Source organism: Anoplophora glabripennis, unplaced genomic scaffold (assembly GCF_000390285.2).
Source record: "Anoplophora glabripennis isolate ALB-LARVAE unplaced genomic scaffold, Agla_2.0 scaffold703, whole genome shotgun sequence".
NCBI classification, from domain to species: domain Eukaryota; kingdom Metazoa; phylum Arthropoda; class Insecta; order Coleoptera; family Cerambycidae; genus Anoplophora; species Anoplophora glabripennis.
The window spans coordinates 140799-165215 of record NW_019416812.1 but is presented as its reverse complement, the minus strand read 5'-3'; the positions used below and the strand labels follow the sequence as shown (position 1 = coordinate 165215).

Sequence of the window (24417 nt, the reverse complement as noted above, 5' to 3'; positions counted from 1 at the left end):
GGCTCCTGGACTATATGGTGCACGTGTGCAAATTAAAACTGGGTTAAAAGGTTACTGAACCACAGGTTACCCTAGGTCGGAAACACGACGTACCGAGTTGTTTATTTGTCTCCGTCCCATTGTTTTTTTATGGAATATACAAGTCTCTCTTCTAATTGCAGTCAATATTTAAATACTGCATACAATTTATCCTCTCTTTATAATTTATCTAGTGAGTGTTGGTTTTTTATGACATTATTTCTGTAACGAAATTGAAATGGTTATGAAATGAAATTTAAATTATTTGAACTTTTGGGGTTTTGTAACTTCAATATTAAATCTTATTTAAAGTGAAACAGCTAATTTCTTTGCAGCCATAATAGTCACATTTGGTCAGATGAAACACACTACTACCCGCACACTACTCGTCGGTGGTATAGCTTTCAGAGGAGATTCGGTGTCAATGTCAATGGCGATCGTTTAATTGGGCCGCATTTTCTACCTGAACATCTGAATGGGCCGCGTTACTAATTTTTAGTAGAATTGTTTGAAAACCTTCCCCTTCGGGCTTACAGCAAATGTTGTTAAAATATTAAAATTATGATGCTAATAAAAACTGATTTTTGGCAAGGCATGCTCAGACCTCGAGGTTCTTGCTGGGCAACAATAACAATTTAATATGTTGATTGCATAAATAAAAAATAATTTATAGCATTTTAAATTATTATTGGTTGACGTGAGCAAAACCGTTTATTTATTGTCTTTATATGAGCGAAAATATATAAATATGGCAACGTTGCATCTAGGGCGCGTTGTTCATAGGTTCATATCGTAGCCGTGCATAATATTGTGACGTCAGCCGGTCAGTAACAGCCTGAAAAGGGGGTTAAATAATGATTTGAAAATATTTTTTTTCAGCTTAAATATGCATTTAAATTTTTTTTAATCACGCCATCGTATTATACTCATTTTTCTCTATCTGCTCTTAAAGTTAATGACATTATGACTGAATCACCCTGTATAACAAACTGAAATCCATTTTTTTTAATCGAATAAATAGTCGAGATATGATTAGGTTTTTAAACTATGCTTTAATTTTTTTTGGCAGGCTCTGAGCGGCATTAGTATGGTAAGTTGTATCAGTGTACTGTCAGAGTTGCCAGTTGTTACCTTTTTAAAACTACTGGTAAATAGTTTAGAAAAACCAATTGCTCCCCTATGGCTTAGGGACGTGTTATTTTAAAGTCACCATAAGTAGTTTCATCCTTAATAAAATATTATTGATATTGTTGTTGAGGCATGTAGTTTGGTTTTGGAAATAAAATATCACAAATCTTTTAAAGGTTGATTGTGATAAGAAAACTAACTCCATTCGTCGAATATTATGTGAAAGATTTACTACATAGTCAGTTTTAACAGCAGGGAGAGACGAGAGACGTATAAGTCTATTTCTAGAGGCGGATGATACCGATCTGCAGGTATTGTAGGGCAATCACATTCGATTACCTTACAATTATTAATACATACAACAAAATACTATTCGAATTGCGAATTAAAAAGATTTAATTTACGCATTTTAATTCATTTTCATTGGAATTACGAACATACAATGCACGAAAATAGGATTTACAAAATGCAAAGCTACTTTTCATGCAATTGTTACATTTATATAAAATGTTGAGTATACATTTTTGTATAGTNATTTTAAAGTCACCATAAGTGGTTTTATCCTTAATAAAATTTTATTGATATTGTTGTTGAGACATGTAGTTTGGTTTAGAAAACTAACTCCATTCGTCGAAAATTATGTGAAAGATTTACTACATAGTCAGTTTTAACAGCAGGGAGAGACGAGAGACGTATAAGTCTATTTCTAGAGGTGGATGATACCGATCTGCAGGTATTATAGGGCAATCACATTCGATTACCTTACAATTATTAATACATCCAACAAAATACCATTCGAATTGCGAATTAAAAAGATTTAATTTACGCATTTTAATTCAGTTTCATTGGAATTACGAACGTACAATGCACGAAAATAGGATTTACAAAATGCAAAGCTACTTTTCATGCAATTGTTACATTTATATAAAATGTTGAGTATACATTTTTGTATAGTCCGGCAAAATTAAGTGTATACAGGGTGTACCATAATTAACAGCGCAAATTGAAATAGCTGCAAGTACACGATCCTAGAAGCAAAAAAGTCGTAGTAAACATGGGTCCGCTAACGCACCGTTTTCGAGATACAGGATGTCAAAAAAAAGATATAAAAAAGTTTTTTGAGTTTGTTTTAATCAAAATTTTTTGCTTCGTATCGTGTACTTACTGGCTGCTTCAATTTGCGCCATTAATTATGATACACCCTGTATGTACAAGGTAGGTAAAGCAAACGAAGGAAACAATGTTTTATTCAGAAAATTCAATGTTGCTGAAAAATATTTCTGTCAGACTCACCTTTAGCCGACGAAATTGTTACAGGAATTTCGCACATGTTCCCAGTAAATCCTTTTGGACAGTAACACTTCACTGCTGACACACCAACGTGCCTATAAAAAAATATATTCTTGTGCACAAACAAATAAAAACATTGATAAATATCTTATGGAAGTAATTCTACTAAAAAAATTAGAATTTTAGTAATTTTTTTCAAAGGGGTGAGTTATTACCTACCAATAGTAAGTGTATCAAATTTGAAGGGTTGATCAACTTAAAAAGGTTATGGCAAAATATCTAAAGAATTAATTTAAGGTTATGAAACTGTTCAATTTTCGCAAAATATAATACTTTTATGTGTACATTCTGTACCCAATATTTCTACTTCAGAAGACTCTCTATTAAAGCATTCCCTTTTAGCGTTTCAGTAGAAGTAGATAGGAACAAAAAATATAAGCTAACGAACTGTAACGTGGTAGCCCCTTGAGCCAGATATCGGATACAAAAAGCCTACGAGTATCAAATAAAAAATAACTGGTTACCAGCTAGAAAGTTTTTATCTTGGTTGTTATTTTATTAATTCTAATAACAAGCAATTGTATTTCTTATCCGGCTCGAAGGACCAATACATTACGTTTCATTAACCATCCTAAGTTAATTTAAGCGATTTTTAAAATTTACTTTTGAGGCACAAAAATACCAAAATAGAAAACACGCCGCGTTAAATCACTCTTGTTCCCGGGCGTACTCTACTTCCACTCAACTCGCATAATCCTTAACAATTTTTAACTCGAATGCGCCAAACTTACAAGCACGTTGCATTATTTTTACAGATGCTGACGCCATTGGAATAGCAGTAGGACTGCGGCCCATCTGAGCAGTTAGGACCCGAATATCCATGGAAACACTCGCAGCTAAATTTCCTGGAAAAGAGGAAACCCATGTTTCAGCGTTTCATTTGAAAGCCAAATGGTATCGCGAGAGAAGTTTTTACCGTAAAATATTCCGAATAAAAAAGTCTAATCCCCCGGAATTAATGCGTTTGCACAAAAAATTATTTCAAATAAAGTAATTCATACGAAAATATTTATTTTGACGCGCATCACACTCTTTAGTTTAATTATTATTAATGTTTGGTTTAGACTGAACACTATGCGAAACGAATGGCACATTACAGTTTCCATGCAAATAGACAAAATTATTTTATCAAATTAAGAAATAATAAAATTTTATCTAAAATTGATTTGAACTTATATAAATGCATCACACTCACGTATAGTGGTCGTAGCAGATCCCAGTGAACCCACAGTCCATCATGGTGCAGGGATTAGGCCTGACGGTTCCCGTGGTTATTTCGTAGGTGATATTGAACCCGAACACGTCCAGGAACCTGTCCAGCACCCTCAGATGGGCGCTGTCGGCCGAGGGCAGCTTCAGCCGTATTACCAAGAATGACTGAAATGTCTGGACCCACCTCACCCTGCTGATATTGGTCTCGTTGACGCGGTGGATGAGCCTAGCGTTGATCTTGTAATCGCTACCGTAGAGCTGGTATTCGGTGAAGGTCAGGCCTTCGAAGACGAAGAGCTGTGTCAGGTAGACCACTATGGAGGTGTTGGAGGAAGTGAGGAGTTGAGCGTCGATGACCCACTCGCAGTTGATGGGCACATCGAAAGGTCCTGAAGCAAAAGGACCTCTTAATGCCACAGATAAATATCCATTAATTTAAATTACGTTTATTAGAGATTTAAAAACTTATCCTCTCGTCTACATAACATTTACACATATAAGTGTAAAAAATAAAAAGTAAAGTATATAATAGATTACTTATTACATCAAATTAGTTAAAATAGTTTTTATAATTAAAAACGCACAGACACGCAAAATATGGTTTTATGGCAGACATTTTGATGTCGATTCAAAAACAAAAGTGATGTCGATAAAATATTCAAAGACAAAAGTGTAAATATTTAAAATAATGTTGTTTTACTCATCATCAAACTGTAGATTACACCAAACCACCACCAAGCATATATTATTTTTTACTTAAATCTATAAGTAAACAATTTATTTTATAAAAGGCCAGTCCGCTGTCTTCCTTGAATTATTAAGTTAAAAGGCAATAGTGGCTAAAGATTTTAAATTTGGATTATTGATGACAAAAGTGAATTTCAGCGTACAATATGTAAAATGAAGGCAAGGATGAATAAACTTCAGTTAAACCTCAAACGAATTCATGCTGATAATAAAAAATAACAGATTTATTAATGAGTCTATGATTAATTAATGAGTCTACGAGTATTCATTAATGAGTCTACAGTTTATTAACGAGTCTATGATTTATTAATGAGTCTATGAGTTTCTATTAATGAGTCTGAGGTTTATTAATGAGTCTAATAAACTTTTTAATGAGTCCATGTGTCTGATTTATTAATGAATATATGTGAAAATTACAAACAAAACAATGAAAAAAAAACAAAATAACAGTACGTGTATACATTCTAACAAGAATAATATTCAACATTATTCTGCACTATGAAATTTGCCATAAATAAAATTCAATGAATTAAAATGATTTATTGAAATTTCCTGAATTTTTTTTTCCATTGTTTACAACTAAAGAAACTGTTTAAACAGATTTTCTAATAACCACAGCAGGAAAATAAATTACGGACTATTACACAAAACCTCGGCACGTAGAAAATTGAAATTAATTTAAAATCTTGTTAACAGAAGCGGATGCCAGAGATGAGATCGATAACAATTCGGTTACTAGGAATGCATACCGATAGCCAAGAGTACTTAATTACAACAGGAATTGATTTTACACTTAACGTAGCACATCCCGTATGCTATCGGACATCTCATCGATCTCGTGTTACTTGTCCTATTAACGACAGCGCTGAACTAAATTGAAGGTTTTTAATTGAATCGTCGACGAATGTAAGTATTTCAAACAAAACTACAATTAATTGTTATTTGGTTTAATAAAACCATGTTACGTTACAGCAGTATTTAACGGTAATGCTTATAATAATAACTTACCTGGAAAATTTGGAGTATTGATGATTCCTCTAGCTGCAGTGAACGTACCCCCGCACCCCCTCCTTCCACCCATCACCGGCCATATCAGAAGTACTCCCAGAAACGTCAAAGCCAATTTCAGCCTCATCTTGGCAGGGATGGTTAGAGATATTCCATTTCAATAACCTGAAACCAAGAGAAATTATGAAAAATACAGAAAACACCCGTTATTGTGGAAACATGGTTAAATAAAATCGTTGACCTGACGTTTCAAGACTTTACGACCTATGCATAACAAGCACTCTCGGTAATTGAAAACGGCTATATCATCGGCGGATACTGGTTCATTTTATTACTTGTTCTTCTAACGCCAGTCCTGAATACAAAAGAGAGGTTGATGAGCCGAAATTAACGAAGAGTAAACGGGTTAGGACAGACAAAACCGTCGGCGGAGGGAGCGAAATTTAATAAATTGGAACTGGGGGAAGTAAAACCTCCAGTTTGGTGATAGCCCAGTAACCTAATTCAATTATTTTCCCGTATCTAGGGGGAGAAATAAAATCCGATTATTTTAGTTTTTATGGCCCGCTTGAGTGGACGCGAAAAATTACACGAATTAAAATGATTCGATGTTTTTACTGTCAGTTTCTGACGATAATAAAATAACGTAAAAATAATGCGTCTTGCCCAAATATTGGCATTCTCCCGAATGTAGGTACTTTCCTCTATACAGACTGTTCACAAACTAGAAGAACTGGTAAGTGGAATTTATTATAATAAACATTTGTTATAATCAAATCAGTTTCTTTAGGTATTTAACCTACCTTACATTTAACCTTTTGAATTTGAAACTTTATAGAACTCTATATTCATTTATCTTAAAGATAAAGCACTTGTCAAGTCAGTCAAAGAGATGTGTAGAAGACACATTAAAACAGTTCGCAACAAATAAAACATATCTCGTAAAACAATACATCTTGTCTTATAATCCTCAACTGAGTTAAATCCGGATTTGTAAAACAATTCCCAGGCAAAAATCACGACTATCACCTCAAGATATTAGAATATTTAATTGGTACCTTGTTAATTAAGTAGCGCGCCAGTCGTTAAATTAATTAAAATACCCATCGTCGCTGTCAAATTCAGACGTTATAACCGTCATTTGCACGCATCTCAACCGCCAAAACCTTCTTGAGGGAGCTCTGTAATTACAGCGTGTGAGTGTGTGTAAATAAGGCTGGAAGGTTTAACACAACTAAATGGAACTACATAACTAGAATATTTGTCAAACTCATCAAAGCGCGGTCGGAGAAGTAAGGGCTGAGACACACAATAGCCCAGAGCAAGGATAGAGGAATGCGAGAAGATAATCGTGAAAGAAAAACATGGAATATATTAGACATGGTAATTACAACAGTTTTCTTCAGAAAACACACAGAAAAATGGAAAATTTCGTTTAAAGGTCTGTATTATTTTCTTTATTTTAAATTTCACCCATGTTTTGAATCCAAAGCTAGAAATCGCCCGAAGAGCTCGAAAAAGTTTACAGCCACCCCGACAGATATTTCTGGATATTCAACTTGTCGCCAAAGGCATTCAGACAGCGCATTAGCTAAAAAGCAGAAATTTTCGCCAATGTTTCGAATCTAATTGCCAGATTGGCAGAACAACCGTCAAGGACTCGTAGATTGTTCACCAATGTTGCGAATTTTCCAGTAAAACTACACGAAATTCATAAAATCAAACCATTTGATGAACATAAATTCACTAACCTAAACACATTCAATGGTCGATCAACACAACACCAGGAATAGCTGAAATCCAGAGAAGCTAAAAGTATATGAAACACCAGCGAAGATCAACCTCGAGAATTGGCAGAGCCGTCAAGGCGTGTGATCGGACGTCGACTCTATCTGCAGTTAATTAACCAGGTCAACGGAAGTTATTTCCGTGTAAAACTGGAACAAAAACTTATCTGTAGCGTCGAGAAATTAGAAGGGGTCTAAGGGAGTTTCCACCTTCAAAGAAAAATTATCTGTCGTTAAAAAGAACCTTTGTGGTAATGTATGTATATGGGAAACTTTTGTCATTTCCTGAAAACACCATTAACTTCCTCACTTTGTTACACTATTTTCCAAACAGCACTTACGTTAATCGTTGCCTCGTCAAAATTATACCAAATCTCTTGAAGAAAACCTTTTACAAACTGCATCTAACATTCCTTTTATTCCAGCTACCATCCGGAACATCGCGATTCTCCGTATATTAAATCAAAAGTGATTGATGGCGTGGAGGTCGAAGCCCTAGTTCAAACGCCAGTCCTTTGTATTACACAAACAGATTAGAGTTTACTTAGGTTTGCATCAATATTATGGTTTGATACGGCATTAGATTGTATATCTGACCCGCTATCTCCAGGCCGTTCCCTAGAATTTCGGCGGGGTCTCTGGCATTATTCACCGAACGGCAGAGATAATCTGAAGGGTCGAATGTGGAATACAATGGTTAGAGAGGAGGAAAACGCGCGATCAGCAATTTTTATACAAAAAACATCGCTCGCAATGTAGGCACAGTTAATTTGGTTAAAAAGTGTTAAAATATTTTTACATATTTGGGGGTGCTTTAATACAGTAGTACGGCTACATGAAAAACCGGTATTACACAGTTGTCAAATTGTGCGTAGCTATACAAATCGTGCAAAATGATTAATGTGGGGCGATACAGGGTCGGACTAAGTTTCGCGTAATAATTTACTGGCAATATTGTTTACTTTCGCGTCATCTATGAGCCCTTCGAAGGAACCCACTTATTTAATTCTGACTGGCTGATGTTTACACCTCTTGGTTCATCAACCCATCGAAGTATTTTAATTCCAATTCTAGCCGGATTCCACTGACCCGCTTCGTTTCTTTGTCTATGACGGACGGCGGCAATTAATGCTTCGCTTTATAGCCCATTACGTCGCGAATTATTGCGACCTAGACGGTCCGAGACCATTTCTATTGCTTACTTGGACAAAGTAACGCCATCGGATATCTGGGTCGTAAAAACGTCCGGCTTATTGTCGTTGTCGTGAGGACGCGACGGAGTGGAGGCAAAACAATACGGAGGAGACGATGAATATGTATGAGACACAATGGCGGTCGTAAAGTGGGCTAATTCTAGGGAATCCCGAACTACTAAAAAGCTCTAATAACAGATGTAAATGTATTAATTATGTCATGTTTTATGCCGTTCCGGAAAATGGTTTTAGAACCTTTAGGTGCATATAACCTATTTCTTTGGAAACATGCGTGAAATTCCGTTCTCCCACGCTGAGCCTACCAATACGCGTCTATCTATGTATAGTTTTGATAGTTTTGTTGGATTTTGTGCCTCGTGGAAATCTTTTTAAAGAATTATTGAGTTCTTTTCGAAACATACGTGAATTTTATATTACTACTACGATACCAGTTTTCCTAGCAGATTTGCGACGCCGATCGATAAACGGCACGTTGACGCGTCAATATTTGTCAAGTTACCGGAGCCCCCGGAACTGCGGGAGCTTTTCCGGCGGCAATTCTGTAGATACACACGGCCATTTACTCTTGGAATTGGCCATTCCGCTGCAAAATAAATTGCCGAGCGGTCCTGTTAATCGTGTAACATTTAAACTCATATTAACGCGAATTTATCTGGTTTTTCGGAGATTGTGTTTCCAGGGACCATAACGCCAGCAAAATGCACCGGAACGGCGGTAACGAGTTCCGTAACGTTTACACGGAATTGCATTTACGCAGTTCAAGTTCAGTGACCACAATGTTATGAGTTATTTAGTATCAGGTGAATATTTTTTTTTTTCAGCGTATAAACATCAATAAATCAGCGCATAATCTAACATTATTTCTGTGCTCAAACATAGGTTTTATATAAACACCTTTCTTTAAGACATTTGATGAAAATGAAATATTCTGTAATAAACTGCTTAAGGAGGATCAAATGTTATGAAAAATTGCAGCCAATTTCATATTATTGAGATATATTATTTTTGCAATGCGTAAACAAAATCTGCGAATTATTCTGGAATTATTTATCGATTTGATTTTGTTTTTAATTAATGCCAAACATTTGAATATTTCACATAGGTTCTTATAGGATATGCTGTGTGTGATGCATATCATTACAATAGAATTTCGGGTAAAAAAAATGCAAATGGTAAGACGAAAAAAATACAGACAATTACTTGAATCGTTAATTTCTTCGCAATCACAGTTTGTAGATAATATGTACTCTATGCCGATTAGTTGATGTCCTCGAACGGTGTACAGAGGTTCTGGCTCCACAATCTTCTCTTTGAAAGCTTTTTCCTGCTTTTGTTATTTTCTGTTCTAATTCTCAAGCACTCATACTTTCCTTTGGTCACAAATTTTCTTTTCTACCGACTATGTTCTTCATCCGACATTTTAGAGGTTAAAACAATCAGCTGAGCGAACGATCACATAGCATAATGTATATCTAGATACATGACAAGGAGTGTCAACTTACAAATAATAAACTTAGCATTTCGTGCGCTGTTGTCAAGTTTCTGTTGCAATCTTTGGCATTTAATTATGCAAATTGGATAAAAAAATAATAATTGAGAAATGGAAATATACAATTTTAAACTCGATTTTATTCAATATCTACAAGCAAGTGTCTTAATCATAAAGAATATATATATATATTTTTTTAGAATATTGGAGGAGTAGATGCTATATTAAAGCTGTTTATTAACAGTTAAGTCTTTCTGAAAGTGTGAAAAATATTGTACACCATCCTTATGACAATACTTAAAAGTTTTCCAACTTTAATAATAATAAAGCAATTTTTAAGAAACAGGTAATACACGGAACATAAATTTTGTTAGATTACACCATGTAAAAGGTTTGTCAGAAAAATTAAGATTGATTAAAATCAATCACTATTTAAAAATAGTGTTATTTATGAGTCTCTTTTTCAACCGTCAAAAGTAACGAAAACAAAAAGTCAGAATAAGTTCAGAACACTAAAACAGAAGATAGATTTTCGAAACATCAACAACTTTTTAAAATGATGTGTTTTTTGCATTTTGTATTTGTCGGTTTATTTTTAATGTGAGATTTTTTGTTAGGCAAAACTATTAACTGATCATTTTGGCGTAAGGGTTTTCTTTGACTAATTTTTAAATTTATTCACAAGTGGTAAAATACCTAAGAAATAAAGAAAAAAAAATCGAGGATTCCGATAATATAAAATATCGCTTTGGACGGATTTTCTGAAGCAGCAATGACATGCTAAAGAAAATGAGAATCGCGAGGCGATTTTCCATATTTAGCCCAGTCATTATAGACATGAAAGAGCCTGTTTCGGGAAAAAAATACTATTAGAAGTTTCTCTGCGGAATATTGTTCGGAAACCTGTTATAAATAAAATATCAAAAAATCAACTCGATGCTAGTTGGGAAACTTTGTTTTAACAGTGGTCAAAGTTATGGAAAAGTGTTTTTTTGACTCACGTAAAAAAGCTATTATTCATAGCGAAAAAAAGTTTATACAAAAAAGGTAGGTATTAAATAAGCATATAAAATGAAAAAAGCACGATTAAATTCCGATAATTTGTTTATGCACAAGAGCTCAAAAATGGTCGAAAATTGCCGTTGTTTTCAATTGCTAATAATTAATGCAATTTTCATCGCAGACACTTGTAATTCAGGATTTTTGAGGCTTTTTACACCCTTAATAAGTGGTAAAAATTTCAGTTCGAAAGCTTCATTGGTTTGGCGTTGGCGGAATTTGTTATCTAAGAAGATGATATTTTCAATTCATTTTTCCCAAGCTCACAGGCGTTGTAGGGTTTTGATCATTAGTTGTTTCTGTACGTAAATAGTTGTATTGACATAGGCATTTACTGAGAATTTAATTTCTCAAATTTAATTTGTTTAAAATTGACTGAAAAAATGTTAATAATTATTAAATTGTTAAGATAGGTAATTATTATAAGATAAAATAGTAACCTCCTTACTTTAGTTTTCTTCGAATTTTAAAAATAAAATCGTTGTAAGTTGATTAGAAGCCGAGATGATTTTTTTTATTTATTTAATCGCAGTGACCTTAATTATTAATATTAAGAGCTGAAATTTGGAGAGAGTATACATTAAGAGTTATATTTTCATGTCCTACATTAACATTAAGGTGAATTCAACTATTTAATTTCGAAAAAGAAGATAGCGGCGATGCGTTCTATTACTTGGTCTGGCGAACGAGTGGGGAAGGCGAAGCTTAGCATGGATGTAATAAATATTAACATTTTTTAAACAAATTAAATTTGAAAAATTAAATTATCAGTAAATGCATATGTCAATACAACTATTTAGGTACAAAAACAACTAATGATCGAAACCCTACAACGCCTGTGAGCTTGGGAAAAATGAATTGAAAATAGCATCTTCTTAGATAACAAATTCTGCCAACGCCAAGCTAATGAAGTTTTTGGGCTGAAATTTTTACTACTTATTAAGGGTGCAAAAAGCTTTAAAAATCCTGAATTACAGTGTCTGCGATGAAAATTGCATTAATTTATTAGCAATTGAAAAAAGCGGACAATTTCGACCATTTTTGAGCTCTTGCGCATAAACAAATTATCGGAATTTAATCGGACTTGTCTTATTTTACAGATTTATTTAATACCTACCTTTTTTGTATAAACCTTTTTTTCTCTATGAATAAGTTTTTTTACGCGAGTCAAAAAACCACTTTTCCATAATTTTGACCATTGTTTTAATAAAGTTTCCCAACTAGTCTCGAGTTGATTTTTTGATATTTTGTTTATAACACGTTTCTGAACAATATTCCGCAGAGAACTTCTAATAATATTTTTTTCCCGAAAAAAAGCTATAATGATTGGCCTAATTAAATGCAAACCCAAGGTAAAGCGACCTATAACGCAACCTCCAGATCGCGAACACCAACGGGCGGCTATTCATCACCCGCTACGTCGCCCGCCGTACCCAGAGAACGGAGTCCTGGGCCCGGTGCCGAATAACTCCGGCACCGCCAACAAATTGGACAGCTCGGCTCGCCACACGTTGGTATGCGCTCCCACTATTCGCCGATAAATCTATTTTATGACAATTCCTACCCCGGTATTTGTCCGGGGAGGTGGGGGGCACCCCGGGTAAAACTCGTGGGACCGCCGGTGCGGATTATTTACGGGAGTCCTAGGTCGTGGGTATTGAAAGATGAGGTTATTCATAGACGATTGTGGTCAATTTTACATTTATTTTTAACGTTTAACCTTATCTGCAAAAATAACACTGATATTCAAAAATAAATAATTTACTATATAGGTACATGTATATTTGATACTATTATAATAAAATAAATAAACTACTAAGCACTAAGCACCATAAAAATTTGTGAATTTATCATTACACGTTCTTGAAACATACAGAGAAAAATCGTTTTTAAAAAATGTAAAGGCCCCTGTTTCGAAAATAGTGAGTTTGTGGACCAACCAAGCTTTTTTGTTTACTTTCGTTTGAGAAATGTTACCCTACAGTTCGTGTACTTCCTTGTGGGGCAGCCGAAAAGTGATACCAACATAGGACGTAGGAATAATCAAGTCGAATGTTCGCCGGCCTTCCGCCCAATTGGTATGCTTGGTCCGAGGAGGCCGTGGGCCCATCACATGCCGGAGAGGCGGTTATTTTGTTATAAATCAACAAAAGAGATAACAGGCAGTAACACACAACTCCGGAATGACTCCCTCCTATCGACCGGCTCAGAAAGGACCAGATAAATGTATTACAAACAACGGGGGATCGTGATTGGAAAGCTTATTTGGTTCATCCGTCGGTGGTTTGTTTTAATTGGATTAGGTTTTGTATACTTTTGAGGATCGGGCAGAAGGGTTACGTGGAACCGACGGCCGCCGGGATGATGCAAGGCGCGAAAGTTACAAATATTTGCGGATAATTATTTTTAAAGTCAATAGATTTGTCGATCGGGGACCGATTTTTAAGTGTCGACCCGACAAATCACGGAAGAAACTGATCGTACACGGCAGAAAAAGAATAAATTAAAAACTGGTGCAATTCTGATATCCGAGAAAATACTTTTATATGTTTTTTTTACTAAAAGTTTCCTGGAATATATAAAAATTTCAATGATACAGATTTTCCCAAATAGATGCAGTAAATCCTGGTAATTTCACAAAATTTTATAAAATTTGCATAATACAGCGACGAACAATATACGATGAATGAATTTTGCTTATTTTGTATTTTGTGCAATGTACGAGTTGAAAATAGAAATTTAATGATTATTTGCTTTATTTTATTGCAGAAAGAGAAAGACGTGTTTTGTTTGATATTCTTTGCTTTAAATTTTCATCTCATCATCTTTCGCAAAACAGTCAGACTCAGCACAGACAACAGCCTCAAGGAACAAATATGTATAAAAAATTTACTCAATGGGAGGCTTGTATAAAAAAAAGTGTGGTCTTTTGTCACTAAATATTACTCAAATGAAAATTAATGCAAACTTACAAGCAATTTGTTAATAACTCCTTATATAAAGTATTCGAATCGTAGGTTATTGTCATCATACACGTGTCGTACTAGCCTATGGACGCTATTATTAAAAATAATTCCTATTTCAACAACTTCTTTCTACAGGGTGTTTCCTAAGTACGGTCCGTAACTTCAGGACACAATTTCTTATGGGATTTAAAGAAATAAAAGTTCCTATAAACATGAGGCCAGAAACGCTTAAATTTCGAGATACAGGGTGTTGAAAATTTAAAAAATATATTAATATTTGAAATAAATTTGGAACAGTTAATATTAGGTTCTTAACATTTGGCAGTTACCTATTGTACTTGACTTTATACTGAAATAATTGCCAAATTTTAAGAACCTAATATTAACTGTTCCAAATTTATTTCAAATATTAATATATTTTTATTAAATTTTCAACATCGTGTATCTCGGAATCTAAGCCTTTCCGGTCATATGTTTATAGGATTTTTTTTCTTTAATTACCATAAGAAATTGTGTGCTGAAGTTACGGACCCTACTTAGGAAACACTTTGTATTATATCTCCACTAATAAATAAAAGAAGGATAGTGGTATGAGATTTTAGTCGAATTTGAGACACAACTAAATTCATTTTGTTTATATAATTTTTTGAAATGCCTGTTAAATAACGATTTCATATAAAAATTCAAAAATACAGATAGTAGATTATTTCACTTTAGGGAAATATCTGAAAACATAGCAAACAACCCATTGTAACACTGCTCATTGCTGACTATAATTTAAATTTATACATATAGAAAACACGATTAAATACAATTTGATCACACATTATCAACTAATTGTATTTAAAATGTTGCATTTAACTTCAGTACAATTTTGATAAATTTACTCATTCAATGCATACATACAAATAAAATACAAACACAAAGGTAAATATAAATTGTTAAAATTCAATAGGACATTATTATCAAATTTTATTATAATAAAAATAATGCCTACACTTTTGCGGAATCATACTTTCTACAATTGTGACAGTTTGGAAAACCACAATTATATACATATTAATTTTTCACAAGGCATTTATTTTCGTACATGCAGATCGCTGAAAATAAATAATCACGCGACCGTAGAATTACTGCCAGCGACACGTCTTTTTCCACAATCTCTAATCTGACCCCAGCGTTCATTTCAGGGCAGTAGAGGTCTCCAGTAAACAACCCTTTTTAATTAGGCCAGTTTTTTAATTTAATTTAGAAACATTATTTAATCTCGGAACGGGGGAACGCCACTCACTCACCCTTCCACCCCCTCAACGACTTGTCAGTCACATATCTTTAATTAAAAACTCAAACGCCGGTCGTGGTGACAGAAAATATAACTTTGAATGATTTCATGTGAAAGTACTTATCGCGAAAAATCCGAAGTTATAATTAACAAATTTTACTCAGGTTTTCAGAGGTAATTCGTAACCTTTAGATTCGATAAATATTTGTTTTTTACACTGCAAAAAAGTAAAGGTATAATTTAAAAGCAAATTTTTTTATTTAATGCCATTCGAAGAGTTTTGTGTCGTAATAGAGGTCACCACTACAGTGGTGAATATTGCTTATATTATAAAAAAATGGACGAACAAATATGCGAAAAAAAGACGAATCATTTTATAAAAAGGCACTGTCGAATGTGACAGTTACACTTCTTATAAAAAATATAAAGAAACTTTTGTTATGATATTATGATAGGTCCGTTTAATGACGTGAGATTTAAATCTGCAACAGATGCTGTATGTAAAATGTTGCAAATTGATTCAGAAAATAGAAAACAGAGTTCATCAGCTTTCAAATACAAAGCATTAGTAGAAATTTTACAGCCTATGATGGAAATATGCCTGAGAGTATCCAAAAGCAAATTTTTCTTGTTATACTCGTATGATGGAACAAGTATGACAAAATTGAATACAACAATAATTCTAAAATGTACCAAGGAAGGAATCGAAAATTAACCGACAGTAAACTGTTAAAGGGAACATTGCTAAAGACATTTGCTGTCAACAATAAGAAAATGATCTACATTTTTCGACCCGAAAAGATGTCAAAGTTCCGGTAAATTTTTCGCATATTTTCAATTATTTTGTAATACGCGCACAATTTGCACAGGAAAGTACAACTCTTAGAAAAAGCCCAAGATGGATCAAGTAAGTTCATTACTGTATGATTTATTGACACTTAAAAAAAGTGTCTTTCTTTCGAAAAACTCAATATTTGCAAAAACTATAAAATATTTTGCAATTTTACAAAAATTCCTTTATTCTACTTGCCAAGAACTACATATTTTCAAGATTTAGTAAAAAAAATCTTTTTTTGGTTTAAAGATCCAGAAGTTTTTAAAAAATTTTTAGCCGTTTTTTGCAATCTCTAACACATTTGTTTATCAATTGACATCGGGCTGGTTTCAAAATTTTTCTTATAAAAAGTTCTACAACTTTCGCCTAAAACATTTTTCTCTAAAATGTTTAGTTTAATGAAAAACCTTTTTAGCGAACTTTGGACGCCATTTTGAAAATGGAGCCCTAACGTTCAGCTGGAGTAAAGTAGTTCATTCAATTCTACGGAATTTTTCCTAATTTTTGACAATATGACTGGCTATCTTTTCCAGTTACTGTCAATGAGCAACTACTGTAAGCAAAAGCCCGTGTAAAAGGTCACGGAAATGTGAACTCAATAAAAAAAATAAGATAACAAAGAGTTTTGCTTTTCCTCATACTTTCAACCTCTGTTTCAAGCACAATAATTTATGACAAACGATAAGCTTTTAATAGTTAAACCATTAATTTTAAAAATTCAATTGCTAAAATTTTAATAATTAGGTTTAGGTTTGATGTATGCTATAATATTGTTATATTAAAGAATAAATAAAAGTTACAAATTGCATTTGTAGTTGTTCAGTTTAATATAATTTTGCTTAATATTGGCTACCATTGCATGGTTTAAATTTTATGAAATTTTTTAACTTAATAACTACGTAATTTTTATATATCCTTTATCTAATTTAATGAAAAAGTCTTTTTAGTTACTTAACGTGTAAAAGAGTTGCACCAACTTTTAATTGAAAATGACGTCCTATTTTTGCTGTGCCTTCAAATTAGAAGAATATTTCATCATGTCGCCGCCGTGCGAAGACGATGAAGCCGAGTTCTCTGTAAAAAGTCAAAAAACTACAAAAAAATGTGAATTTTGTGGCACACAGGTGCGTTCTACGGTCAAATGCAAACATTGCAGTTATGAATTGCATACAAAGTGCTTCGATAATTTATCAAAAATAATAAACTTGGACAAAACCAACTGNCGGTACTAAATATCAACTGAGCTATTAATAGAAAAACAAAACAGCAATTACTTGTGTTTAAAACAAGAAAGCAAACCTGAAACAGAAGTTAAATAAATAAAAAATGTACCGTTATGCACTGTGGGCACTTGTCAACTTATTATCAAACAAAATATTTAGTTCCGAAATAATAAAAAAAATTACTTTCTTCCGGCTAGGTGGAGAATTTGGACCACTGTGCGTCGGGCTGGTTTCAAAATTTTTCTTATAAAAAGTTCCACAACGTTTGCCTAAAACATTTTTCTCTAAAATGTTTAGTTTAATGAAAAACCTTTTTTGCGAACTTTGGACGCCATTTTGAAAATGGAGCCCTAACTTTCAGCTGGAGTAAAGTAGTTCATTCAATTCTACGGAATTTTTCCTAATTTTTGACAATTTGACTGGCCTATATGTCAATGAGCAACTACTGTAAGCAAAAGCCCGTGTAAAAGGTCACGGAAATGTCAACTCAATAAAAAAAATAAGATAACAAAGAGTTTTGCTTTTCCTCATACTTTCAACCTCTGTTTCAAGTACGATAAGCTTTTAATAGTTAAACCATTAAATTTAGAAATTCAATTGCTAAAATTTTAATAATTAGGTTTAGGTTTGATGTATGCTTTAATATTGTTATATTAATGAATAAATAAAAGTTACAAATTGCATTTGTAGTTGTTTAGTTTAATATAATTTTGCTTAATATTGGTTACCATTTCATGATTTAAATTTTATGAAATTTTTTAACTTTACTGTAATTTTTATATATCCTTTATCTAATTTAATGAAAAAGTCTTTTCCAGTTACTTAACGTGTAAAGGAATTGCATCAACTTTTAATTGAAAAATAACGTCCTATTTTTGCTGTGCCTTCAAATTAGAAGTATTTTAAATGTACCTACCAATGAGCTTTATTGGAGCCCAGATACAACGGTTCATTTGAATTTTTTAAATGAAATCCTTTCACGTCACCGGAAATACATTTCAAATATAACATCCCGTCCTCCCCCGGGACAATGACCAATACTATTTATTTTTACGGGGGCCATAACGGAATCTTATCCGGAACCGGAAGTAGGGGGAAGTTCAGAGCCGGAAATTAATCTCGGCGGAATTGTTGACTACATGATATCCACGACAAAGGGTTGCGCATTGATGTCCATTCATCAAAAGATCCTGTTTCGAATATTCGTCGGAGTGCCGGTTTCTCGAGATACATATTATTATATTGCTCCATTTGTAAAGGCCGTGCGGAAATCATAAATTATTCAGATACGTCTGGTCCGCCTTCTTATACGTTTTTTTTTTCCTTTTAATATCCTGCAGCAGCTTTACGCCTTACACCCCATCTTCCAAAACTCCGGGGAGTTGTTTAGAAACGTCGAGTACAGGAAACCGTACGGTAATAATAACACACCGATTTAATCAACTGGTTATGTATTTATTTACAAACAATAATTCGGTTCCAAATGTTATTTGCTTCTTAAGAAGAAAGAAGACGTTGATTAAATTTTCCTAAAACCATATCTTGTTCTGAACCGCTAATTATAGTGTAGCAATTGTTGTTTGATGGATTATCAAGTTATATATATTTAATGAATTTCTCGCCTTAATCACACCGAATTCGGACTTTCTGGAAGGGTTCCGAGTTGCTCAAATTGCTATACGATCTAGTTTTTGATGAAACACGAGAAAACAAGGGGTCTTAGAACAGAAAGCAATTCCTATCAGTCTATCGACCGTTACAAAGGACAGGCCGTTTCTCCAATCAGTCAATTTGCTCGGATATTATTTGGCAACAAAAACCTCCCTACACGTCTCTTGTCTTGTACAGAAGTACGATGAATGGTAATTTTTAGATGGGGCGCATCTGGCGAAGCGCAAGATAGAGAATATCTTATTGCCCGATTGGTGAATAGGGCTCTATATGTTTAGGAACGTATTTTTTAATGAAATTGGTTGTTTCTTCGCATCTAAAAGACTTTTGTTTCGGAACGAGTCTATGTGGGTAAAACTATAACACTAGACATGTCATTTTCAAACTTACACATAATTTTTTTTGTTAAAAATTCAGAAAAAGTACATGGGATATATAAAAATTAGTGAGAGTTTAGATACAAAAATTCCAAATTTTACCGTTTTGTAAAAATTACACTAAATGGAACTCTATATTGAAAATTTACAGTGTTATATTACATTGTGTGCAAAACCGTACTTATCTTATCAACTTCGACGTCACCTGTTACATGAGTGTTGCACAATAATGAAAAAGTAATATTAACGGTCGGTAAAAGAAAGCGCAAAAAACTAACGTATAGGAGGGGAATTCTGGAAGGAAGCCGAGATAGTTGAAGATAGGCAGTTGAAGTGAGAACAGTGTGCAGATAGGTAGCAAGATGATCGGCGGGTAGTGTGACAAAGTAGTGTAAAATTAAGTGTTTACCCGTTATTAGTTAGCAGGTAATATTCTTTAAGTACTTTGTTGTTAATTGTTCTATATAATCTTATGATTGTGATGATTATAGATGTTTCATGATAATAATTCTTTGTAAGTTTAGCTTCCATTGCTTTATGCTCAAGGGCATATATTTTTCCAAGGTAAAATTGTTATAATTATACTTAAAGTGTGCCCATTATTTATTTCATGTTAAAAATATATGTATTGTCCTGATTGCCAGACATTACAATAACGACTTCTTTGTTTCACATCTAACTTGTTTTTGCCACGATTACGTTATACGTAAAATATAGATGTTTCATGATAATAATTCTGTATATGTTTAGCCTTCATTGTCTTACGCTCAGGGGCGTATATTTTTCTAAGATAAAATTGTTACAATTATTATTATAGATTGCTCATTATTTATTACATGTTAAAATATGTATATTGTCGTGACTGCCCAGATATTGCATTAACGACTTCTTTGTTTCACATTTAACTTGTTTTATCATGATTAAGTTGTTCTTTGATTTCTTGTGCTCACTTTATGTCATACGTCTATACGAGCCTTGTTGAGTTTACTAACATTTTCGCCCGTGCGGAACGAATCTGGATTAAGCTCGATTGCCTCCCGTATGGGACTCCAGTGTTATGAAGGATCTTCCGAAATCTCAACTATAGCTGGATTGCCTCCCGTATGGGACTCCAGTACCTTCCGGCTCTGCCGGCTAACTAACACCAAACCTCTTCAGTTTTACTTGGAAGTGTGTATGACTAATATGAGGTAACAGATGACATTTAGTGACACATTAAATGAGACAGGTCTTATTTATCATTAGCAAAGGTTCTTAATTTATGCCTTTGGTTAGCGGTTGTTTTGTATTTATATTTGGGTGGTAAGAGCAACGATCGTGGGTTTCTCTGCCATGCTCTTTCCCCACAGGAGCTCTAGGTGAGCCTGGCACTCTCCTTTTATGTTTAATGGTTGTTAATGTTTTTGTTGTGCTTTCTATTTGTCACATGTTTAATTTGAATTGTATGTAAATAAAGGTTAGGTGTATTTTCTCTGCTTTTGTTTTATATAATTAAACCATACATCCCCTCTACAAAGTTAGTAGCCAGCGCCTCCCGGTCAATAAAAAAATAAATACACACAACGTAGGTATTCCTTATGACGATCACATGTTTTTGGCCACAACGACGTTTACTTATTTTTTGTCGAACCTAGGGTTGTTATACTACAATTGAATGCTTTAAAATAATTTCCAAGTTCGTAAACACCTGCGTCACGAATATTATTATTATTATTCTGAGAAACTAATTGAATTGAATTTATATGCACGACTATAGGCCCTATTTCAATTCAAACGTTATATTCAAACTCGAATTCCTATTAGTGCCGATATAGTATAAACCCCTCCGTCAAGTTTCCAGTTAAAAATGTTCTATTAACTTTTAACGGCGACAGCTGGCGGAACAGGTTCCCTTCGATTTTCAAACACGAACGCCACCAGGTCTCCTAACCGACATTAGTGCTGGTGACAGGTTTATACAGTTATTAATCTCTATCCATTGTAAATTACTCTCAGGCCGTACACGTGGCGTCGTGTTCAATTTCGAGATCGGATTTACCTTAAAAAGTCAGTCGTGTCACTATTATCCGATGTTAAATAACTGCAAAGTCGGTTTGGCATAAATTCAGATACAAAAAAAGATTGTAAGTTTCATGAATTTGTTATACTGTTATATTAGGATTCAAAGTGTTACTTTTGTTGCGAGCAAATTTTGTATTTGTTGTCATTTCTGATTTCACAACATCTGAAAATAATATAACTATTAATGAAAACGGTTCCAAGAATGAGGGTAGTGGTAGTTTCAGTAGTTTATTTAATTTTAATAGTTGTTGAAACTGTGTATTTAATATCAATGTGAATAAACAAAATTTATTGTAAATATTGTTGAATAAACTTTTATAAATGAAACTTGATTAACACTTTTAATCTAACGATTAAAAGTGTCAACTTTAGCCACTAGGATTAAAAGTGAATACTTTTGTTGCTAAGATGCATTTTTTTTCTCAGTAAAGAAAATGTCAACCTTAGAGACTTGCAGTCAAAAAATTTAATAGTTTTGTGACTGGTTGGAGCTCACAGTATTGATTTGATAAATAATTTCTAAAGAATTTTCTGGCGGTTAATAGCGGTTGCTTACAGAAAATTTTCCATTTTTGTGCTAAGTAATAATATACTTGTCAGATAAATTATTTAAAGTACGTAGTTGAAGCAAAAACTTAATAGGTACTAAAAAACTCTTGTGCCGAACTGTATAAAAAATATTTTGTATCTACATCTTGAAACCACCTCCCTTTTCCCTTTTTCCAAATCATCGTCTCTTGTTCCCACCCTCTAACAGCAAAGTAGTGTAACATTTGTTCGAGACGTAAAGGACTCCTTATCCCGCGCTAAGACGTTTGCAGGAGGATAAATCACCTAGCGCCAAGGATGTTTTGGAAAAAATATTTATATTTACTGTTTGTAAGAGTGGACATGAAAGGAGGTGGTGGTATACGCGTTAAGATGTTAAAATAGCAAAAAAGATAAACTGCTTAAACGTAAGTTAAATTCAATAAGTTTGATGAAGCATAATGACGTCTAAACTTAATTCGAACAGTTCTTTTTTATGTCAAAGTTAAAAAAAATGAATTTTATCAATATTTCCAAAACCGTAGCACCAGTAAACATATTTTTTAGTATGAGAATTTAAAAAATAACGTTCACCGATGGAAGACACTAATTACATCTTCTAAATGATGTAATTATGATTTAAACTTTCATATGTCGACAATTTGAAGTAAACAATAGTAATAAATAATATAGAATTTGGTGAGGTTATTTCAAATATGCAGTGGCAAATTTGGATTACATGCTACAAATTCTTCCTAGGGGCATTTTTGATGCTTAAATCAATTTTTTACTCTTGGTGCTTTATTTGCATGGTTTGATGCATAATCATATATTTAGCCAAAACTATTATTAATGAGATAGAAATGTAATTTAAACACCTAAATCTTCATTTTCTGATTAATAGGAGCACCTTTAAAGTTTTCCACGAGCAGGAAGTCCATATTAAAGCCCAAGAAACACACTGCATCGCGGCATCACTTTTCTTTTAAGCTACAAATTACTAACTTGTACGATTGACCCACGAACATGTTCCCTCTTAATCCTATTATCCTCGGGGCCTTTAAAGTCGGGATAAATCCGATCTTCCGTCATCTATATCGCCTCTCACGCTCGAAGGGCTTTGCGGAACGTCTCGCTTAATCATAAAAAATTTCTATACGCCCAACTTTCCACGGGGTTTCCGGTAAATCCGGGGCGGGAGTAAACACGCAAAGTAGTTTTTTTGGTTTGACTTTCGGTCCCTGCTCCACATAAATTTAACAGATGGCTTCAATAATTTAATCAAATCGTTTTACTTCAAAAGCTAATAATGCTTAGATAAAGCTATGTTTGATTCTAAAAACGTCTTAAGGAGGTTTATCGGGTACGGAGGTCCGTCTAAAGTCTAACTAAAGTTTCTGTAGATTCGCTAGTGACTAAAGTCTTTAGATTTGGTAACGTTGCACTTGGCTGGCGCGCTCGGCTCGTCGTTTGCTCGGTCCCGTTCGATCATTCTGTTTGTCTGGACACCTGCGAATTTCAAATAATACGCTACGTCGAGACCGCGGTGTTGCCGCTATCACGCATATGGAGGGTAAGTTAGTCAACGACAGCAGTTTGCAGGAGAATTATTATAAATTATGTATCGGTTTCCTATTTATACACAAGTTGCGGTGGAAACTGTTCATTCTCATATGACTGTACTAAATCGTGAAAAATTATTTTATTAACATCTCGTCTGTTAGGTATCCAAACTACTCATCATTTTTTTTTGAGGATTTTCTTCATATTAATAAGCTTACATTAATTTTTTTATGAATACAGTTCGTCAATTCCAAATCAGATAAACCTCCTTAAGCATCAAACAGAACATCAGTGGAAAATATTGTAAAGCAAAGCGATGTTTCATCTTTTCACTTCTCCAAAGAAAAAGTGTATTTTGGGCAGATAATAATTTGGAGATAAGTTTGAAGAAGTATACCTAATTATCGCTAAGAATTACAATAACTTACCATTAAAAAGGTAACTGCGACATTTCCCAATTAAAAATGAATGTGTATTTTTGGCCGTTTCCTGAAAAAGAAAAAATATATATTAAGAAAGAAATTGTAGAGGTAACATAAGCACTGTAAAGTTTTACATTACATTAAGAAAAATATCATTAACTATAAAATAGAAATAAATGTTGCATTTTTTTTATTTACTACTGATAAATTTAATCAAAATCCGATGGTTGCTTTTACTTTAACTATATGTATTTTAATAATTTAGAAAAGTGATATTTTATCAAAATAACCGGGTTTAATAGCGCGTGCTTCTGAATTGCATGTCCTAACCGCATTAATTGTTTGGCGCAAGATAAACTGCGATCGATCCCCTACCGATAAATCGACGATTATTATTTGTACAATAATTTTAATCAGACCCATACATTTGCAACGGCAATTCAGGACAAACTTCGACGCAATCAGTATTTACATATA

General features: G+C 33.6%; 1 protein-coding gene across 1 annotated transcript in view; it reads right to left on the bottom strand.

Annotated features, from left to right (window-relative positions):
* The window catches only part of LOC108910229, a 101461-nt gene extending 77449 nt beyond the window's left edge, over nucleotides 1–24012 (bottom strand). Inside the window, 5 exon segments of the mRNA XM_023455502.1 lie at nucleotides 2440–2531; nucleotides 3228–3341; nucleotides 3692–4097; nucleotides 5464–5628; nucleotides 23947–24012. Of these exon segments, the coding sequence (XP_023311270.1) occupies nucleotides 2440–2531; nucleotides 3228–3341; nucleotides 3692–4097; nucleotides 5464–5590 (739 nt within the window). The 5' untranslated portion in view covers nucleotides 5591–5628; nucleotides 23947–24012.
* Between the last annotated feature and the right edge of the window lie 405 nt (nucleotides 24013–24417).